Here is a 15047-nt window from a genome sequence, read left to right as displayed (position 1 = left end):
GATGTGATCCCCAGAGAGACTAAGTGATTGGCCCAAGAGCCTGTGGCAGGACCAGATTTTAGCCCTGATCTCCTGAATCCCACTCCAGTGCCTTACCCACCAGGCCAGGCCGGGGCCGATCCATCCTGGCTAGTGCAGTCGGACATGATCATGCCCCGGGGTGGGCAGCACGACATGTGCACAGCTGCTGCAGGTCCCGATCCCCGAAAGGCGGCACATCCTGGCCCACAGCGAATGCCAACAGAACCTCTCTTTTTAACCCTGGCCCTGGGTTTCTCACTAACCAGGCCCTGCACTTACTGGACACAGATTCCTCTTGCCTTCCCCCAGCCAAGAGAGCGAGGAAAGCTCCAGCCAAAAGTCTGCCAGCCAATCAGCGTGCGCCACAGGCATCTGGAGGTGAGGGGGAGCTGGATCATGCCCTAGGCAATGCCAGCTTTGGAACTGCGACCAGGTGCGTGGGACAGCTGCCAGGCTGGCGGGCTGGGAATTACGCATATTTCAGGGTCAGCTGAGCTCCGGCCCTCTAGCGGAACAAATGCGGAAGTTAATAGCGCCATCTACTGGTGGAAGGGTCATATCAGGTTCTTCTTTATTTGCATCTTCTTACCCCCAGGGCATTATGGGAGAAGAGGACAAATCATTCTTACTGTTTGTGCCAATTATGTCAAGTTGAGATGCAGGTGAACAAGTGACTGATCCTGGGGGGGCGAGGTTTAGGTAGCCTTTGTTTGGGATGGGTGGATAACAGTTAAAACGTCGTCCCCACAACCTGCAAAGTCCTGGGAACAGGTGTCCAAAGTTGCTGTAGGTTAGCAGTGGGAATAGTGTGTGACTTTACAGAAGATTGAGGAGGGGAGGGAAGTCAAGTCAAGTCAAGTCAAGTCAAGTCTTGTCTTGTCTTGTCTTGTCACTTTTGAGATCTGCTCATTCATTTATCGTTTCCCTGAGTGTATAAAGCCCCCTTGCTGTGGGACCTCTTTGGACGCGGACAGCAGGAGGCTTTTGGTGACAATGTTATTCCAAAGACAGGGGAAAAATAAGACTTGCACAAGGAAAGCAACACACTGCTAACGCCTGCTTAGTTATAAACCCGCACTAAACTCTCCCTTCACTCTGCCACAGGTCTGAATTACTGACCCTCCTTCACACTTGGGGAAAGCGAGGTACACATGGAAGTGACTTGCCCAGGCCTGCAGGACGAGCCCCACCCTGGGTCTTCTCTTCCTGCTTTCCAACCCCGACCTGCTTTTCAACATGCTGGGGGACACCCACCGGTACCCCGCCCCCATGCCCACCACTCGGACACGACAGGAAAACAAATAGTTAAACTGGGCAGGGGGAGGCACCATCAAATCCATGTGTGAGCTCCCCCTGCCGGCTCCGGGGCAGCACTGAACATGCCAAGACCCCAGTCCTGCCATCGGGGCTCTGTGGGGTCCAACCAGGACGGTCACACAAGGGGAGAATCAGGGTCTGAAATGTCTCCGCTGACATCAGCCATGGGGACAGCGCCCTCCGAAGGGATGGGCCACATAGAGCCATGCTGGCTTCCCCCACCTTGCGGTGGGGGCCGTGACAGGGCTCCTCTCCCTTCCTTACCCCTTCTCTGCTTTGATCTCCCCCAGTTCGTGCCAGCTGACAGGGCCGTGCTGCCCGCTCCCACCTCCTCAGGGCTCCTGCCCGTCGCCCCAGTGGGCAGCAGGGCTCTGCTCCTGGCAGGACCAGGTCCCAAAATGCAGGGACGGAGCCCAGCTGGCCGCTTAGCGCGGAGGCTGTGGACACCCCTTGCGAACCTATAGCACCTTCCCCGCTAGGGATCTCCCAACACATCACCAGCAGCGGCCAGAGCAAAGATCACTAGGCCCGGGCATCACCTCGCGCTCAGGGGAGCGGCTCTGAGGAGCACACAGCGGTTTCTCGGCCTTGGAGTGAACGGACACAGCTCCCTCCAGCCAGGCTACCCAACGTTGCGCCTAGAGCCCCTGAAATGTCACGGTCAATCCCCGCCCTGCAGCCGTCCCACCTGCAGGCCTTGTGGTGCCCCTCTGGGTGGGGTGAGGCTGCGCCGGGCACCGTCCTGCCTCCGGGAGCCCGAGGGACCAGCTATGGGGCTCTGAAGGGCACCGAGATCAAGGAGAGAGAGGGGGTCAGTGGGGGTGGGACCGAGCTAATGGGCGGAGGCGGGGTGAGCAAAGGAAAGCGCAGGCTGATTCCCAAGCATGAGGCATGAGGCTGAGCATGGGCCCCCCAGAACAGGTCTGAGCTCTGTGACCCCATGGGGACAGCAGCCAACAGGGTGAGCTCAGACCTGCCCCCCAGCCGTCTGAAGGCAGGGACAGGTCACTTGAGCCAGAGGCCCGGCTGGACGCTAGATCAGCGCCAGGCGGCCCCCCCAGCTCCGGGGACCCCTGCCCACTCTCCTCTCGGGCGGAGGCTCGACCGGGACCCCCGGCCAGGAACCTCCCCCTTCCGCACGCCTGGAAAAACCATGAGGGAGAAATATTCTGTTCCCACGCTCCCGGCCCACGTAGACAGCAGCTCAGCCCCCAAGGAACGGCCCAGGAGAAGGGAGCCCCAGGCAGAGAAAACAGACCCCCTTGCTCCGCTTCAAACAAGAGCTGCGGCTCGGCCCTCCTTTCTCCAAGATCTAACTGCCTCTGCGTTCAGTCAAACAACACCTGCCAGCCCCTCAGCACTAGGGTCTCCAGTGCAAGCTGCACGGATCCCCCTGCCAACCCCTTCGGACTGGGCCTGTCCTCCGGGGATCTGGGCTCGCCCTGACGTCCGGTCAGGACCTTGGCCCACAAGCCCTCTGTGAAATGGCTTTTGGCCCCTCTGGATCCAGGTTCCCTATCGATAACTCAAGGCCGCGCCGTGCTGGGAACCCACAGAAAGGAAACCCCATTCTCTCCGATCCCCTCCGAGGTGCCGGAGGGAGGAGCCAGGGCCGAGCTAGGGGGCTCAACTGCCCTGCCCCATGTGGGCCCAGCTGGTTCATCCCCACCCCACCTCCTCTGAGCACCGCCTCCTGCTCTCTCAGCCCCTTCCACAGGGAGACGGAGCCTCACCCCAGAGAGAGCACATGGCCTGGGGCAAAGGACCCCCCGCTACCCCAGACCCTCCCGGGCTCAGGGCAGGGGCCTTGGATCCCTCCTGGCTGCACAGTCACTGATGGACAAGGGGATCCCTGCTCCCCAGGGTCCGACTCCCCAGCACCCAGTGAAGGCTGGGCATGGCCAAGGTGGTTCTTAGGGGCTGAGCAGCTGGGAAGATCCCTGAGGGGGGGTCCTAGCCCAGCACACCACATATGGTCCCTTCCTGCCCCAGAGAGGTGCAGCCCCCTTTATCCAGCGCTGGCCAGCAAGCCGCACCCACAGCTCTTCCTGATGCAGAGTCTTGGGGTGCCATCCTGTGGCCAGCCCGGAGAACTGCAACGGCACCCCACTGAAATCAGCCCCTGCATCAGGGGACAGGGCGGGCAGCTAACGTGATGGCTATTTTTACAAAAGGCTCCAGAGGCGAATCTGGCAGTCACAGGCCGGTGAGCCTCACCTCAATGCCAGACAAAGCCGTTGCAACCATGGCAAAGGGCAGAATTATCCGAAACGTAGCTGAACACAATCTATTGGGGAAGAGTCAACACCGTCTGTGTCAAGGGAAATCACGCCCCACCGATCTATTAGAATTCTTTGAGGGGGACAATAAACATGTGGCCAAGGATGATCCAGAGGATCTAGTGTACCGGAAGTTCAGAAAGCCTTGACAAGGTCTCTTAACCAAAGTAAGCATGCGTGCGATAAGGGGGAAGGTCCTCTCGTGGATCAGTAACTGGTTACAAGACAAGAAACAAAGGGTAGGAATAAGTGGTCAGTTTTTACAGTGGAGAGAGGTAAACAGTGGGGTCCCCCAGGGGTCTGTACTGGGACTAGTGCTGTTCAACGTATTCATAAATGATCTGGGGAAAGGGGTGAACGGCGTAGTGGCAGTTTGCAGACGATACAAAATTATTCAAGATCACGAAGTCCAAAGCAGACTGTGAAGAGTTGCAAAGGGATCTCACCAAACCGGGTGACTGGGCAAGAAAATGGCAGATGAAATTCAACATTGATAAGTGCAAAATAACACACATCGGAAAACATAATCCCAACTCTACACGTCCAAGGACAGGGTCTGAATTAGCCGTGACCACCCAAGAAAGAGATCTTGGAGTCACTGTGGGTAGTCCTCCGAAAACTTCAGCTCAATGGGCAGCAGCAGTCAAAAAGGCTAGCAGTGTGCTAGGAAGAACTAGGAAAGGGACAGAAAATAAGACAGAACATTTCATTGCCTGTGGAACTCATTGACAGGGGATGGTGTGAAGGCCAAAAGTGTCACCGATGCTCCCAGGCACGTGGCAGTGCCCCGTGGCCCCGTGGGAGTCTGGTGCCCCGCCCCGGACGGAGCTTGCTCCCTCCTTAGCCCCTCAGATCACACCACCAGCCTGGCTGTGAACCCGGCTCTCCTCCCTTGGGAACTGGGCTGAGACCTCCCCCGCTCATCTCATGGCAGGCCACCCGGTGGGCACCACACAGCACCAGCTTGGCTCAGTCCACTCCCCGGTTGCGTCGGAGCCTGTGAACTCACCTCGGCAGATGCTGCCCTCCTGCGTGATCGCCTGCCCGCAGATCCCACATGGCTTCACCTTCTTGAAGCTCTTCACCTTGAACGTGTGGGAGGAGGGGGCTTCCAGGTCCTCAGGCTGTGGGGGGGCAGAAAGGAGAGCGGTCAGTCACCCGCAGCTGGGCTCCAACCTGCTGAGCCCCCCCGCCCCGCCCCCGGCCCCTGCAACCAGCAACTGGCTGAGCACCACAGACATTGGAGTCCCAGCGCTCGACCTAGCCTTTGCCACTGCCTCAGTCAGCAGCCCTGGGCAAGTCACTTCACCACCCCGTGCCTCAGTTTCCCCTCTAGTAGCACAATGGATTGGCTCCCATTCCTGCAGAATAAACACAGCTCAACAGCAGGTGCAAACTGGTGCAGCTCTGCTGGGCTGAGTGGAAGACGCTGATTTGCACCAGCTGAGCATCTGCCCCATGCCCCTCCCCCCCCCCGTGTTCAGGTAAGCGTGAAGTCTGACCCCCAGGAGGATAGATCAATCCCAAGAATAAGAAAAAGGCAACACCACTGAACAGCAGGGTCAGAGGGAATCACTTGTTTATGCAACACAATTAACCTGTGGAACTCACTGCTACATGAGGAAAAGATTACAGGCCAAATCCTCAGCAGGTGTAAATGGGCATAGCGCTAGCTCTGGGGAACTGTCTTCTGGCCACACCCATCCCCCCTGCTCCTCCAAACGTGCCAGGACTGGCAGCAAACTGGGGGCAGGGAGGCTGCCTTACGCACGCGTGTAGCACCTAGAAATCGGGAGGGATCCCTTTAAACAGTCTGTGGGCCCCCGGGCGGCGCTCACTGTGTCCCACATCCCTGCAGCACCCGGACACCAGGCAGAACAGCCGTGTGTGTGTAGCCAGGCCCGGCCTGGTGTGTATGGTTAGTGCCCTCAGTTACCGTCCTCCCCGGTGCCCCTACGCCTGCTTCGGGTTTGTCCTGTAAAGAGCCAAGACCCAGCAGCAGGCAGTGAGGATGAGACCTGAAGCCAGGCACACAGTGAGCGCCGCTAGAGACTCACAAGCTGTTTAAAGGGGCACTACGCACTGCACCTGGGTGTTCGCCAGTGGCTGGTTCTCCCCCCTTTAAGCCACAGCCCAGGTTCTAGCACCAGTGACTGCTTGGGGAAACTGAGGCCACATCCTCCAACTCCGGTGGGGGATGCAGGCGTTTCTCACCCCCTCCGTCCTACCCTTCCCCCGCAGCCGGCGTGAGCCCACCCACCCTCCAGGGAGCTCCAGCCCCTTCCCCCCCCCAGCCCGCAAACCCCTGCCCCGGCTGCACTGCCCAGAGCCCCCCGACGGAGCAGGGGAGGCCAGGCCGGGCTGGGCCCCAGGGAGCAGGCGACTTGCGCTGGCTGGGACGTTACAAGTGACACCCAATAACATTTAACAAAACGTTCCTCTGCTCTTCTTGCGCCTTTGCCTAGTTGCGAGGGGTGGGGGTAGTTGGCAGCCCCCACCCCAGTGCCCAGACACCACAGTGATAGACACCGCATCAGCCCTAAGAGATGTGGGTAAGATGCCCCTACTGCCAGCCACTTGAGGCCAGACCCCTTTCCACTCAGGTCTGCTTCCTCCAACGTCACCCCAAAAGTGGATCGGACACAGCTCCCCCCCCCACACGCACCACCCAGTGCAGCCAGGGGCGCTTCCCGGGCTGGCAGTCCCCTGGGCACAGCCTGACAGGGGTGTGGAAGCAACCCTGCCTCCAGCAGCTCTTTGTAGCAAAGCCATCGGCCCAGCCTGGTGGCCCTGGGAGCAGAGCCGCGGCACTGTGGAGCTCGCGCGAGAACGCCCCAGTAGTAGGGCTTTTATCCTCCGTGTCGATGCAGCCGCTCACTAGGGGGCGACATCGCTACCCACAGCTTCGCTTCCTGGGTTCGGAGCCCCGCTGTGACAAAGTGGGACTGTTCTTACTGTTTCCTCTGAATAGTGTGGGGGTGCCTCAGTTTCCCCAGGCAGTTCTTAAGTATCTAGGGGGTGGGATAAGGGGGTATGATCCTTGCAGAGCCCTAGAGGGCAGATGTGTGCAGGGGTCTGGACACAGAGAATGGCCGACACCGTTTCCTGGCAAATGATGGCCTGGGCCCTTTCCCCCTGCAAGGTGAGAGCTAAAGGGTTGGAGAACAAAGGGATCAGGTGACCTCCTGGCCCGGGAAAGGGACAAAGCCCAGAGGAGGGGGGGCTGGAGGGAGTTTCAGTTTGGGGCTGGCTGGGGACATGGAGTGAAGGGCAGACGTGGTTGTCTGGCTCACTGCCCCCCAAAATGGACCCAGCTGAGGGGTCCAGTTCTCTGCACCTACAAGCTCTGTGTTAGACCATGTTCCTGTCGTCTAATAAACCTTCTGTGTTACTGGCTGGCTGAGAGTCACGTCTGACTGCAAAGTTGGGGGGCAGGACCCTCTGGCCCCCCCAGGACCCTGCCTGGGCGGACTCGCTGTGGGAAGCGCAGGGAGGGGCAGAGGATGCTGAATGGTCCGAGGTCAGACCCAGGAAGGGGGAAGCCGGGGGAGCTGTGTGTCCTGCAGACAGGCTGCTCCCCGTGAGGAGACTTCCCCAGAGTCCTGCCTGGCTTCGTGGGGAGCAGTTCCAGAGCATCGCCCGGGGACTCCGTGACACGAGCCCAGAGCAAGGATCAAGGAGCAGGCAGCCAAAGTGCCCGGGCTGTGCCCCGGCACCATGCCCCCAGCACAGATCTGAGCAAGAGGCCGGCCAATCCTTCCCTGCAGAGAGCTTGCCCCACTGGGAACCCTTCCAGGAGACGGATCCGGAGCGGCAGGGGCTGAAGGTTTCTCAAGCGACCCGGCCGGCTGGCACTCCCTCCCTCGGGCATGCCAAAGGCTAATTCAGGCCCTACGTGACTGGCTGGACACCAACCTCCCCATTCGGATCAGTGCCTGCTGGCTCCCTAGGGTCACGGCACACCTGGCACCCTTCTCCCACTGTCTCCCCCTGCCGCAGAGCCAGTCCAGAGCTGAGCCGGGCACTGGGCCAATGGCAGCTCCATGCTAGAGACGGCTTTGCCATCTGGGCCAGGGCTCTGGGCATCTCCTGGCCCAGCACAGACAAGGGGACCCCAAGGAGAGGCCAGTGGGAGAATGGACCTGCTGTGGAGTTTATGGATTTCTCAACCCCCCCCAGGGATAAACTCCTAGCCGGCTCCCTCCCATGGCCCTCACCCGCCCTGCAAAGTGCCAGAACCCTTCGGCAGCATGCCAGATGCCAGCCCAGACAGGCCTGTCCCGTCTCTCCCTGGGCTCAGGGACACATCCCAGCCACGATCCCCCCACCCCCGGCGGTCCTGCCGGGCACTCCAAGCACTGGCCGGCCTGCCCAGTCACGTTAAGGGCCCTGGCCTCTGGCAGAGCAACCAGCAGGGCCCAGCCAAGACTGCCGGGGAGAGGGAAGAGCAGCTCCCCAGACTCAGTGCCCACCTCGCTGGCAGCCAAGGGGGCCCAGAGCCTTGATTCCGAGCTGCCCCCTGCTAGCCCAGCCCTGGGCTCCCCCCACAGCTCTGCCGGTGCCCCTCACTCCCGACCCGCAGCCCCCCGCTCGCCCAGCCCTGGGCTCCCCCCGCCCAGCTCCGCCGGCGCCCCACACTCCCGACCCGCAGCCCCCCGCTAGCCCAGCCCTGGGCTCCCCCCACAGCCCCGCCGGCGCCCCTCACTCCCGACCCGCAGCCCCCTGCTAGCCCAGCCCTGGGCTCCCCCCCGCAGCTCTGCCGGCGCCCCACACTCCCGACCCGCAGCCCCCCGCTAGCCCAGCCCTGGGCTTCCCCCACAGCTCTGCCGGCGCCCCACACTCCCGACCCGCAGGCCCCCGCTAGCCCAGCCCTGGGCTCCCCCCCCCAGCTCCGCCGGCGCCCCACACTCCCGACCCGCAGCCCCCCGCTAGCCCAGCCCTGGGCTCCCCCCACAGCCCCGCCGGCGCCCCTCACTCCCGACCCGCAGCCCCCTGCTAGCCCAGCCCTGGGCTCCCCCCCGCAGCTCTGCCGGCGCCCCACACTCCCGACCCGCAGCCCCCCGCTAGCCCAGCCCTGGGCTCCCCCCCCCAGCTCCGCCGGCGCCCCACACTCCCGACCCGCAGCCCCCCGCTAGCCCAGCCCTGGGCTCCCCCCACAGCCCCGCCGGCGCCCCTCACTCCCGACCCGCAGCCCCCTGCTAGCCCAGCCCTGGGCTCCCCCCCCCAGCTCTGCTGGCGCCCCACACTCCCGACCCACAGCCCCCCGCTAGCCCAGCCCTGGGCTCCCCCCGGCAGCTCCGCCGGCGCCCCACACTCCCAACCCGCAGCCCCCCGCTAGCCCAGCCCTGGGCTCCCCCCCCACAGCTCCGCCGGCGCCCCACACTCCCGACCCGCAGCCCCCCGCTAGCCCAGCCCTGGGCTCCCCCCCCGCAGCTCCGCCGGCGCCCCACACTCCCGACCCGCAGCCCCCTGCTAACCCAGCTCTGAGTGTCCCTGGAGCTGAACCGACCCGTTAGGACAAGTCTGTGCCAAGCCCCACTGCGATTTCGTGCTGTGACTGACTGGGAGTGAGAGAGGACCCCCCCCAGCCATGGCAGAAGCAGAGCCCAGCTCCCCCTGGGTGAGAAGCAGGGGCCCCATCTCCACACCACCCTGCCCAGGCCCCTGGGCTGCCCCCGCCCGCTCCAGGGGCTGCTGGAGACGCTGCGCTCATTAGCATGCCGGCCCCTTTGCACTTGAGGCTCGGTCTGCGCCAGGGCCAGGCGTCGTGATTGATGCAGAATAGGGGCTGTTAAACCGATGCCGGCACCGTGCGCCCGGCCTGGCAAGGGCTGGGGCCAGGACACATGAGCCGCTCGGCCACGGCTCATCTGCATTCAGATCCCACCTCGCCCCGGGCCCGGGCCGGGGGGCTCCGGGGGCAACTCGCTCTCACTGCCTCAACGCTTCCATTCGGAGCCTTTCTAGGGGACCAACGTGCTGGAAACTGGGGGAGCCCTGGGGCCTAGACAGGGCCCAGGGGACTCCCCGCAGCAGGAATGTGGAGCTGCCCCAGCCCCCCATGCTGGCAGCCCTGATCCAGAGACAGCCCTGGCCCCACACACAGACAGTGACCTGGGGGCGCCAGCAGACAGCCTCAGCCCCACACCTGGGCAGCCCAGTGCCTCGGCTCTGAATCAGGCCAGGCCAGAACCCACCGGGGCTCTGCTGAGCTCCCAGGGGCCCAGGATACTGCCCGCCCGGTTTCCATTGGCAGGGGAGCCGCCCAGCAATCCCCTTCTGCAGGACTAGCCAGATCTGGGTGCCAGGCTGCCCTTGGGGATCAGACCCCCAGCCCCTGTCCCAGCTCTAGCCCAGGGCCCGGCTAAAGGGGTAGCTCAGCCCATCTGGTGCAGGGCAGGTCTGCTCTGTGCCGCGATGAGGCCACTGTCCCCACAGCCGGACGCGCGTCCCGGGGCAGGACCCCTTTCGCCCCCTCGCTGGTGCCCCACTGAGCTGAGGGGCTCTCGGGGCAGCCCCCTCCCCGGGGCAGCTCCCCCCAGCTGCAGCTGGCCAGCGACTCGTCACCGAACGGGTATCGCGCCGGAAAACGCCAGGTCCATACAAGCAAAATGTTTAACGGGAACGTGCCTGTTTTACTGACACTTCAGCCAAGGCGGCTCGGTGCCAACGGCCCGGGGATCAGGGCTCCCAGCTGGCAGGTTGCCAGACACGCCCAGCTTCAAGCCCTGCCCTGGAGCAGGCCGAGCTGGACGGGAACCGGGTGCCCGCGGAGCGCCCGGCTGTTGGTGGCTTTCGCTCAGCTGCCTTCTGCCCCAGCCCAGAAACAACAGTAACCTCAGCAATGGGCTCGACTCGGAAACCTTGTGTTCCAGCCCAGGCAATCCCAGCCCACCCCCCGGACTCAGCCCCGGCCCAGGCGATCCCGGCCAACCCCCCGACTGAGCCCGGGCCATCCCAGCCAACCCCCCAGACTCAGCCCGGGCCCGGGCGATCCCGGCCAACCCCCCGGACTGACCCTGGGCCCAGCCGATCCCGGCTAACCCCACGGACTGAGGCCCGGCCTGGCCGATCCTGGCAATCCCCCCGGACTGATCCTGGGCCCGGCTAACCCCACAGACTGAGCCCGGACCCAGCCGATCCCAGCTAACTCCCTGGACTGACCCTGGGCCCGGCTAACCCCCCCGGGCTGAGCCCCCCGGGCTGAGCCCCGGCCCGGCCAATCCTGGCTAACCCTCCCGGGCTGAGCCCCGGCCCGGCCGATCCCGGCTAACCCTCCCGGGCTGAGCCCCGGCCCGGCCGATCCCGGCTAACCCCCCCCCGGGCTGAGCCCCGGCCCGGCTGATCCCGGCTAACCCCCTGGACTGACCCTGGGCCCGGCTAACCCCACAGACTGACCCAGGGCCCGGCTGATCCCGGCTAACCCCCCGGGCTGAGCCCCGGCCCGGCCGATCCCGGCTAACCCCCCCAGGGACGGACTTGGCTGTTGGGCGAAGCGGCAAACAGCCCCGCTTGCCGAGAGAAGCTGCAGCCTGGGCTGTTTATTTAAGCCGGCCTGAAGAATGAGGCATTGTGGCACTAAACCCTGCGTCTGCATCCCAGGCTCCTCTCTGCCCCTCCAGCCTCGGCCATGGGGCAGGCCAGGGGCCGCCGGGGGGAGCGGGACGACTCTGGCCCCCGCCGGGGAACACGGCCAGTCGCCTCGGGCCCCCAGACGCTCGCCGGCACAGAGCAGGGGGCTGCGGTGCCGCCTCGTGGGGAGGGGCACATTTCACCGGGACCCCTCCCCTGTATTCTGGCCAGCCAGGGCGCCTCCAGCAAACCAGACTCGGGGGGGGACAGGTCAGGTCACCCAGCTCTTCCTCGGGCGCAGAACCAGGCATCCCCCGGGCGATGGGGCGCCGAGCCCTACGCCGGGGGGCAGCTCAGACTCTCTGCGGGGACAGGATAGGAACCGGCCACTCGGCTCATTGCCCCCCCCTCCGGCCCCCGACTCTAACGAGGGCCAGCTGCTCGCAGCTGCCGCTAAGGAACGTCCCAAACCTTGACCTCGAACCCCCTGGCCGGCCTTCCTCCGGGCCCCAAAGGGGCTCGGCCACAGGGGCCGGGTGGGGTTGACCTCTGTGCGCTCCCCAGCTGGGCCGTGCCGGTGTCCCGGGGCGGCTGGAGACTGCACTGGGGGGGTTCTACTCTGCCGAGCGACCTGGCCCCCAGGAGTCCCCCACTCCCTCCTCCCCGCTGGGGAAAGTCATTAAACCAAACGAAATCCACCCATTCCTGACAAGCAAAGCCCTAATTAGACTAGTGATGCCTGCCAGCACCAGGCCAGGCCCCCTCGCTGGGGGATGCTTTCCCTCTTCCCTGGTGGCAATGAGTTCCAGAGTCTGGGACAGACTTGTCTCCTGCACTCCCCAGCTCCCCGTACTGGGTGACGGTGTCCCTGCCCTGCGGGGAGGCTGGGGAAGGAGGCATCGTTCAGGACTGATCCCACGGGGTGGGCTGTATGTCAGGACACAGACTTTGCATGGGGCTCTGCCTCATTCTGGAGCCAGGGCAGGGGTGGGACGCCAGGGACATGGGCTCCCGGCACCAGGTGTTGCTGGGCAGACGGGCTGCTGGCGAGCTCTCCGGGCAGCAGTTTCCATCCCTGGCGCGAACAAGCTACACTGACAGCGCCAGGGGGTCCAGAGTGCCCGGGCACCGTGGCCTGGCCCGGGTAGGACAGGGACAGGCGCAGGCCTCTGGCCAGGTGCAGAGAGGAGGGGGCGTTCTTTGGGCACGGATAGCACAGAGCGTCTGAGTGCTCTTAGCCGGGTGAGGGCTGGCTGGGGGGCATCGGGAAACCACCGCGCTGGAAGAAGAGCACCAGAGCGGGGCATACGGAGACCGGTGGGAAGAGGTAAGAAAGCGGCTACCACCCACCAGAGAAGCCAGATGACAAGGAGGGTACTGTGCCCACAGCCCCTCCCAACTAGCCCAGATCATAACAAGGCTGCATCTCTGTGCCCCTGTGGGGCTGGGCATTACACACACCCAGTGCCGAGCGGGCAGCCATGCCTTGGAGCCCCCAGGAACACGCTCTTTCCATCTCAGAGAGGGAGAGCCAGCAGGTGGCCCCCGGCCCACACCCTGGCTCCCCCCAGCTGGCAGCGGCCGGCCCAGCTGTGCACACAACCCAGCTGCGGAGCTCAGGCCCCCTCAGGCAGGGGAGAAGGGCAGGCCTTTACCAAACTCTGCTGGGGCAGAAGTGCCTGGGCAGTAAAGCTGCCGCAAAGGAGGCTGGTTCGATCCCCCAGCTCTACCTGGTACCCTGTGCCTCGCTCTGTGCCTCAGTTTCCCCATCTGTGCAATGGGGCAGACAGCCCCGGCCTGCCTTATGCGGTGGGGAGCTGTGAAGAGAAGTTCAGCGGAGGCGGCGAGGCTGATGCTGGAGCAAAGTGCAGGCAAAAGGCTTCTTGCCACAGTGCCCTCCACGCAGCCCTCGGGGGCCACCCGCGTGGGCCCCTTCAAGCTGCCGCTTCCCGGGCCCCCAGGGGCTGGGGACACGTCTCCTATTCAGAGCTCAGCGCATACAGGAGCAGCCTGTGCCGGCCACAGCTAAGTGTGAGCTGCTTCCTAATCAGTGTGTGTGGGGGGGTACCCCCTTTCCCACGGCTGGAGCGTGGGGTGTGCGACACCTTCCCAGGCAGCTTAGCTCACACCCCTCCTCCCAGGCCCTGGCCCTGGCCCTGGCCCTGGGACCCAGACACAAAACAAGCCCCCAGCAGGGACGGGGCGGGAGAGGGGGATTAACTTGTTTGTTTCCAGCCCAGCTCCTCTCCCTCAGGCGCGGGGCCCGGCTCCGGCTGGCAGGTCCGAGGGGGCTCTCTTGCAGAAGGGGGCATGAGGACAGCCCCCTGGAGTTGCTGCCCAGCAGGGATCGCAGCCCAGCACTGCCATCATGGGACGGGCACGGCCCCGCGTGAGGCCAGCCCCACCGGCCGCTCACCCCAGGCTAGGGGCCCTGCTCATCTGCCCATGGGAAAAGCAAACTAGCTTCAAGCCAGCCCTGGAGCAGCTGGGGGGGGGGTAGTGCCCGCTCCCCTCCCCAGCTGGATGCACAAGCCACACTCGCATCTCACAGCTGCCAGGTTCTGGACAGCTCCAGGTGTGGCCCTTTATGCAAATGAACCCATGGGCTAATTTACATGTCCAAACTCATTTGCATGCACACCACTCGTCCAGCTTGCTGGGCCCATGTTTGCTGCCCTGGGAATAGGGCTCGCCCCCAGCCCTGAGCGCCACCCCCGGGCTGCATTCAGCCCTGAAAACGGTCTGCCAGAAACCAGAGCCAACGCTCCCGGCGCGGGCACTGCTGGATCCGGATCGGTCACGTGGCATCGGTTGGGCTCCCTGACGGAGGAGTGTAACGGAGACCCCTATTCTGGGGCAGTTAGATTGGGAGTGCCCTGGAGCCGGAGCTGTCTCTTGTTACTTGTCTGTGCAGTGCCATGCACAAGGGGGCCCCCCAAGCTCTGACAGGGTCCATGCAGCACTGGGCACGACAGGACCCCGACCTCGGACGGGGTCTGTGCAGTGCCGGGCACGACGGGACCCCCCCATCTCAGAGGGGTCCGTGCAGCACCAGGCCCGATGGGGTCCTCCCCTGACCTCAGATGGAGCCTGTGCAGTGCTGCCCCCCCCCACTCTCAGATGGAGTCTGTGCAGCCCTGGGCCCCCCTGATCTGAGCCGGGCCCTCTAGGTGCTCCCACCATACACCTAAAAGTGATTACGTGGCTAGGCAGGTTGCCCTGGCCCCTGCAAACAACGAAAGCCCCAGGCCAGGGCTCGGCAAGGAGGGACGCCGATCCCCAGCGCCGCCAGCTGAGCAGCTTAGATAAACAAGGGTCTCCGAGCCCCCCGTGCCGGGTAAGTCCCGGCATCTCCGCTCAGCGACAGGAGCCTGACGTCTCTTTAACCCTGACCTCCAGAGCTGAGCGGCCAGGGGCGGGTTTGCCTCTTGACCTCGTCAATTACCACTTGGCCCCATGCCCTCGCCCCTGGGGAGCGTGCAGAGAGCTGAGCCAGGGCATCCAGGAGCCGCTCCCTCACTGCGGGGAGGAGGACGGAGCTCAGCACAGGCTCCCCCGGCCTGGACAGACCCAAACCTGGTTCAGACACTACGCCAGGCGGGCACGGCTCTGTGCTCGGGCATGGGAGGCTGGGCAGGAAAGAGACGGGGCCTCTGGGCCAGCGTTCGGTGTCTTTGGGGCCTGGAAGTTCAGGAGCCAGCCCAGCGCCGTCCAGCAGCCAAAGGTGACCCCCCACCCCCACCCCAGCACCACGGATGCCCGATCAGCAGCATCACGCCAGTTTAATTGCTGTCTAATTAGCCGCGATTATCCTCATTTCGCTCCCAGCAGCTTCAAACGGCAAAGGGGTCTGCTAAC

The 15047-nt window shown here is 64.2% G+C and overlaps 1 protein-coding gene across 10 annotated transcripts in view; it reads right to left on the bottom strand.

The window, feature by feature from the left end:
- Positions 1-15047, bottom strand: part of TNS1 (tensin 1) — a 298282-nt gene that overhangs the window by 260147 nt on the left and 23088 nt on the right. For all 10 annotated transcript variants that reach the window (XR_014713659.1, XM_084643936.1, XM_084643941.1 and 7 more), the window contains exon 2: positions 4627-4741. Coding sequence is in view for 9 of the 10 variants with exons in the window: in XM_084643936.1 (XP_084500062.1) it covers positions 4627-4741 (115 nt within the window). In the remaining variant the exon portion in view is untranslated. The remainder of the gene's footprint in view (positions 1-4626; positions 4742-15047) is intronic.

This window comes from Lepidochelys olivacea (genome assembly GCF_965140295.1).
Source record: "Lepidochelys olivacea isolate rLepOli2 genome assembly, chromosome: 11".
Taxonomy (NCBI): domain Eukaryota; kingdom Metazoa; phylum Chordata; order Testudines; family Cheloniidae; genus Lepidochelys; species Lepidochelys olivacea.
Note: the sequence above shows the minus strand (reverse complement) of the source record. Positions and strands in the feature narration are given on the sequence as shown.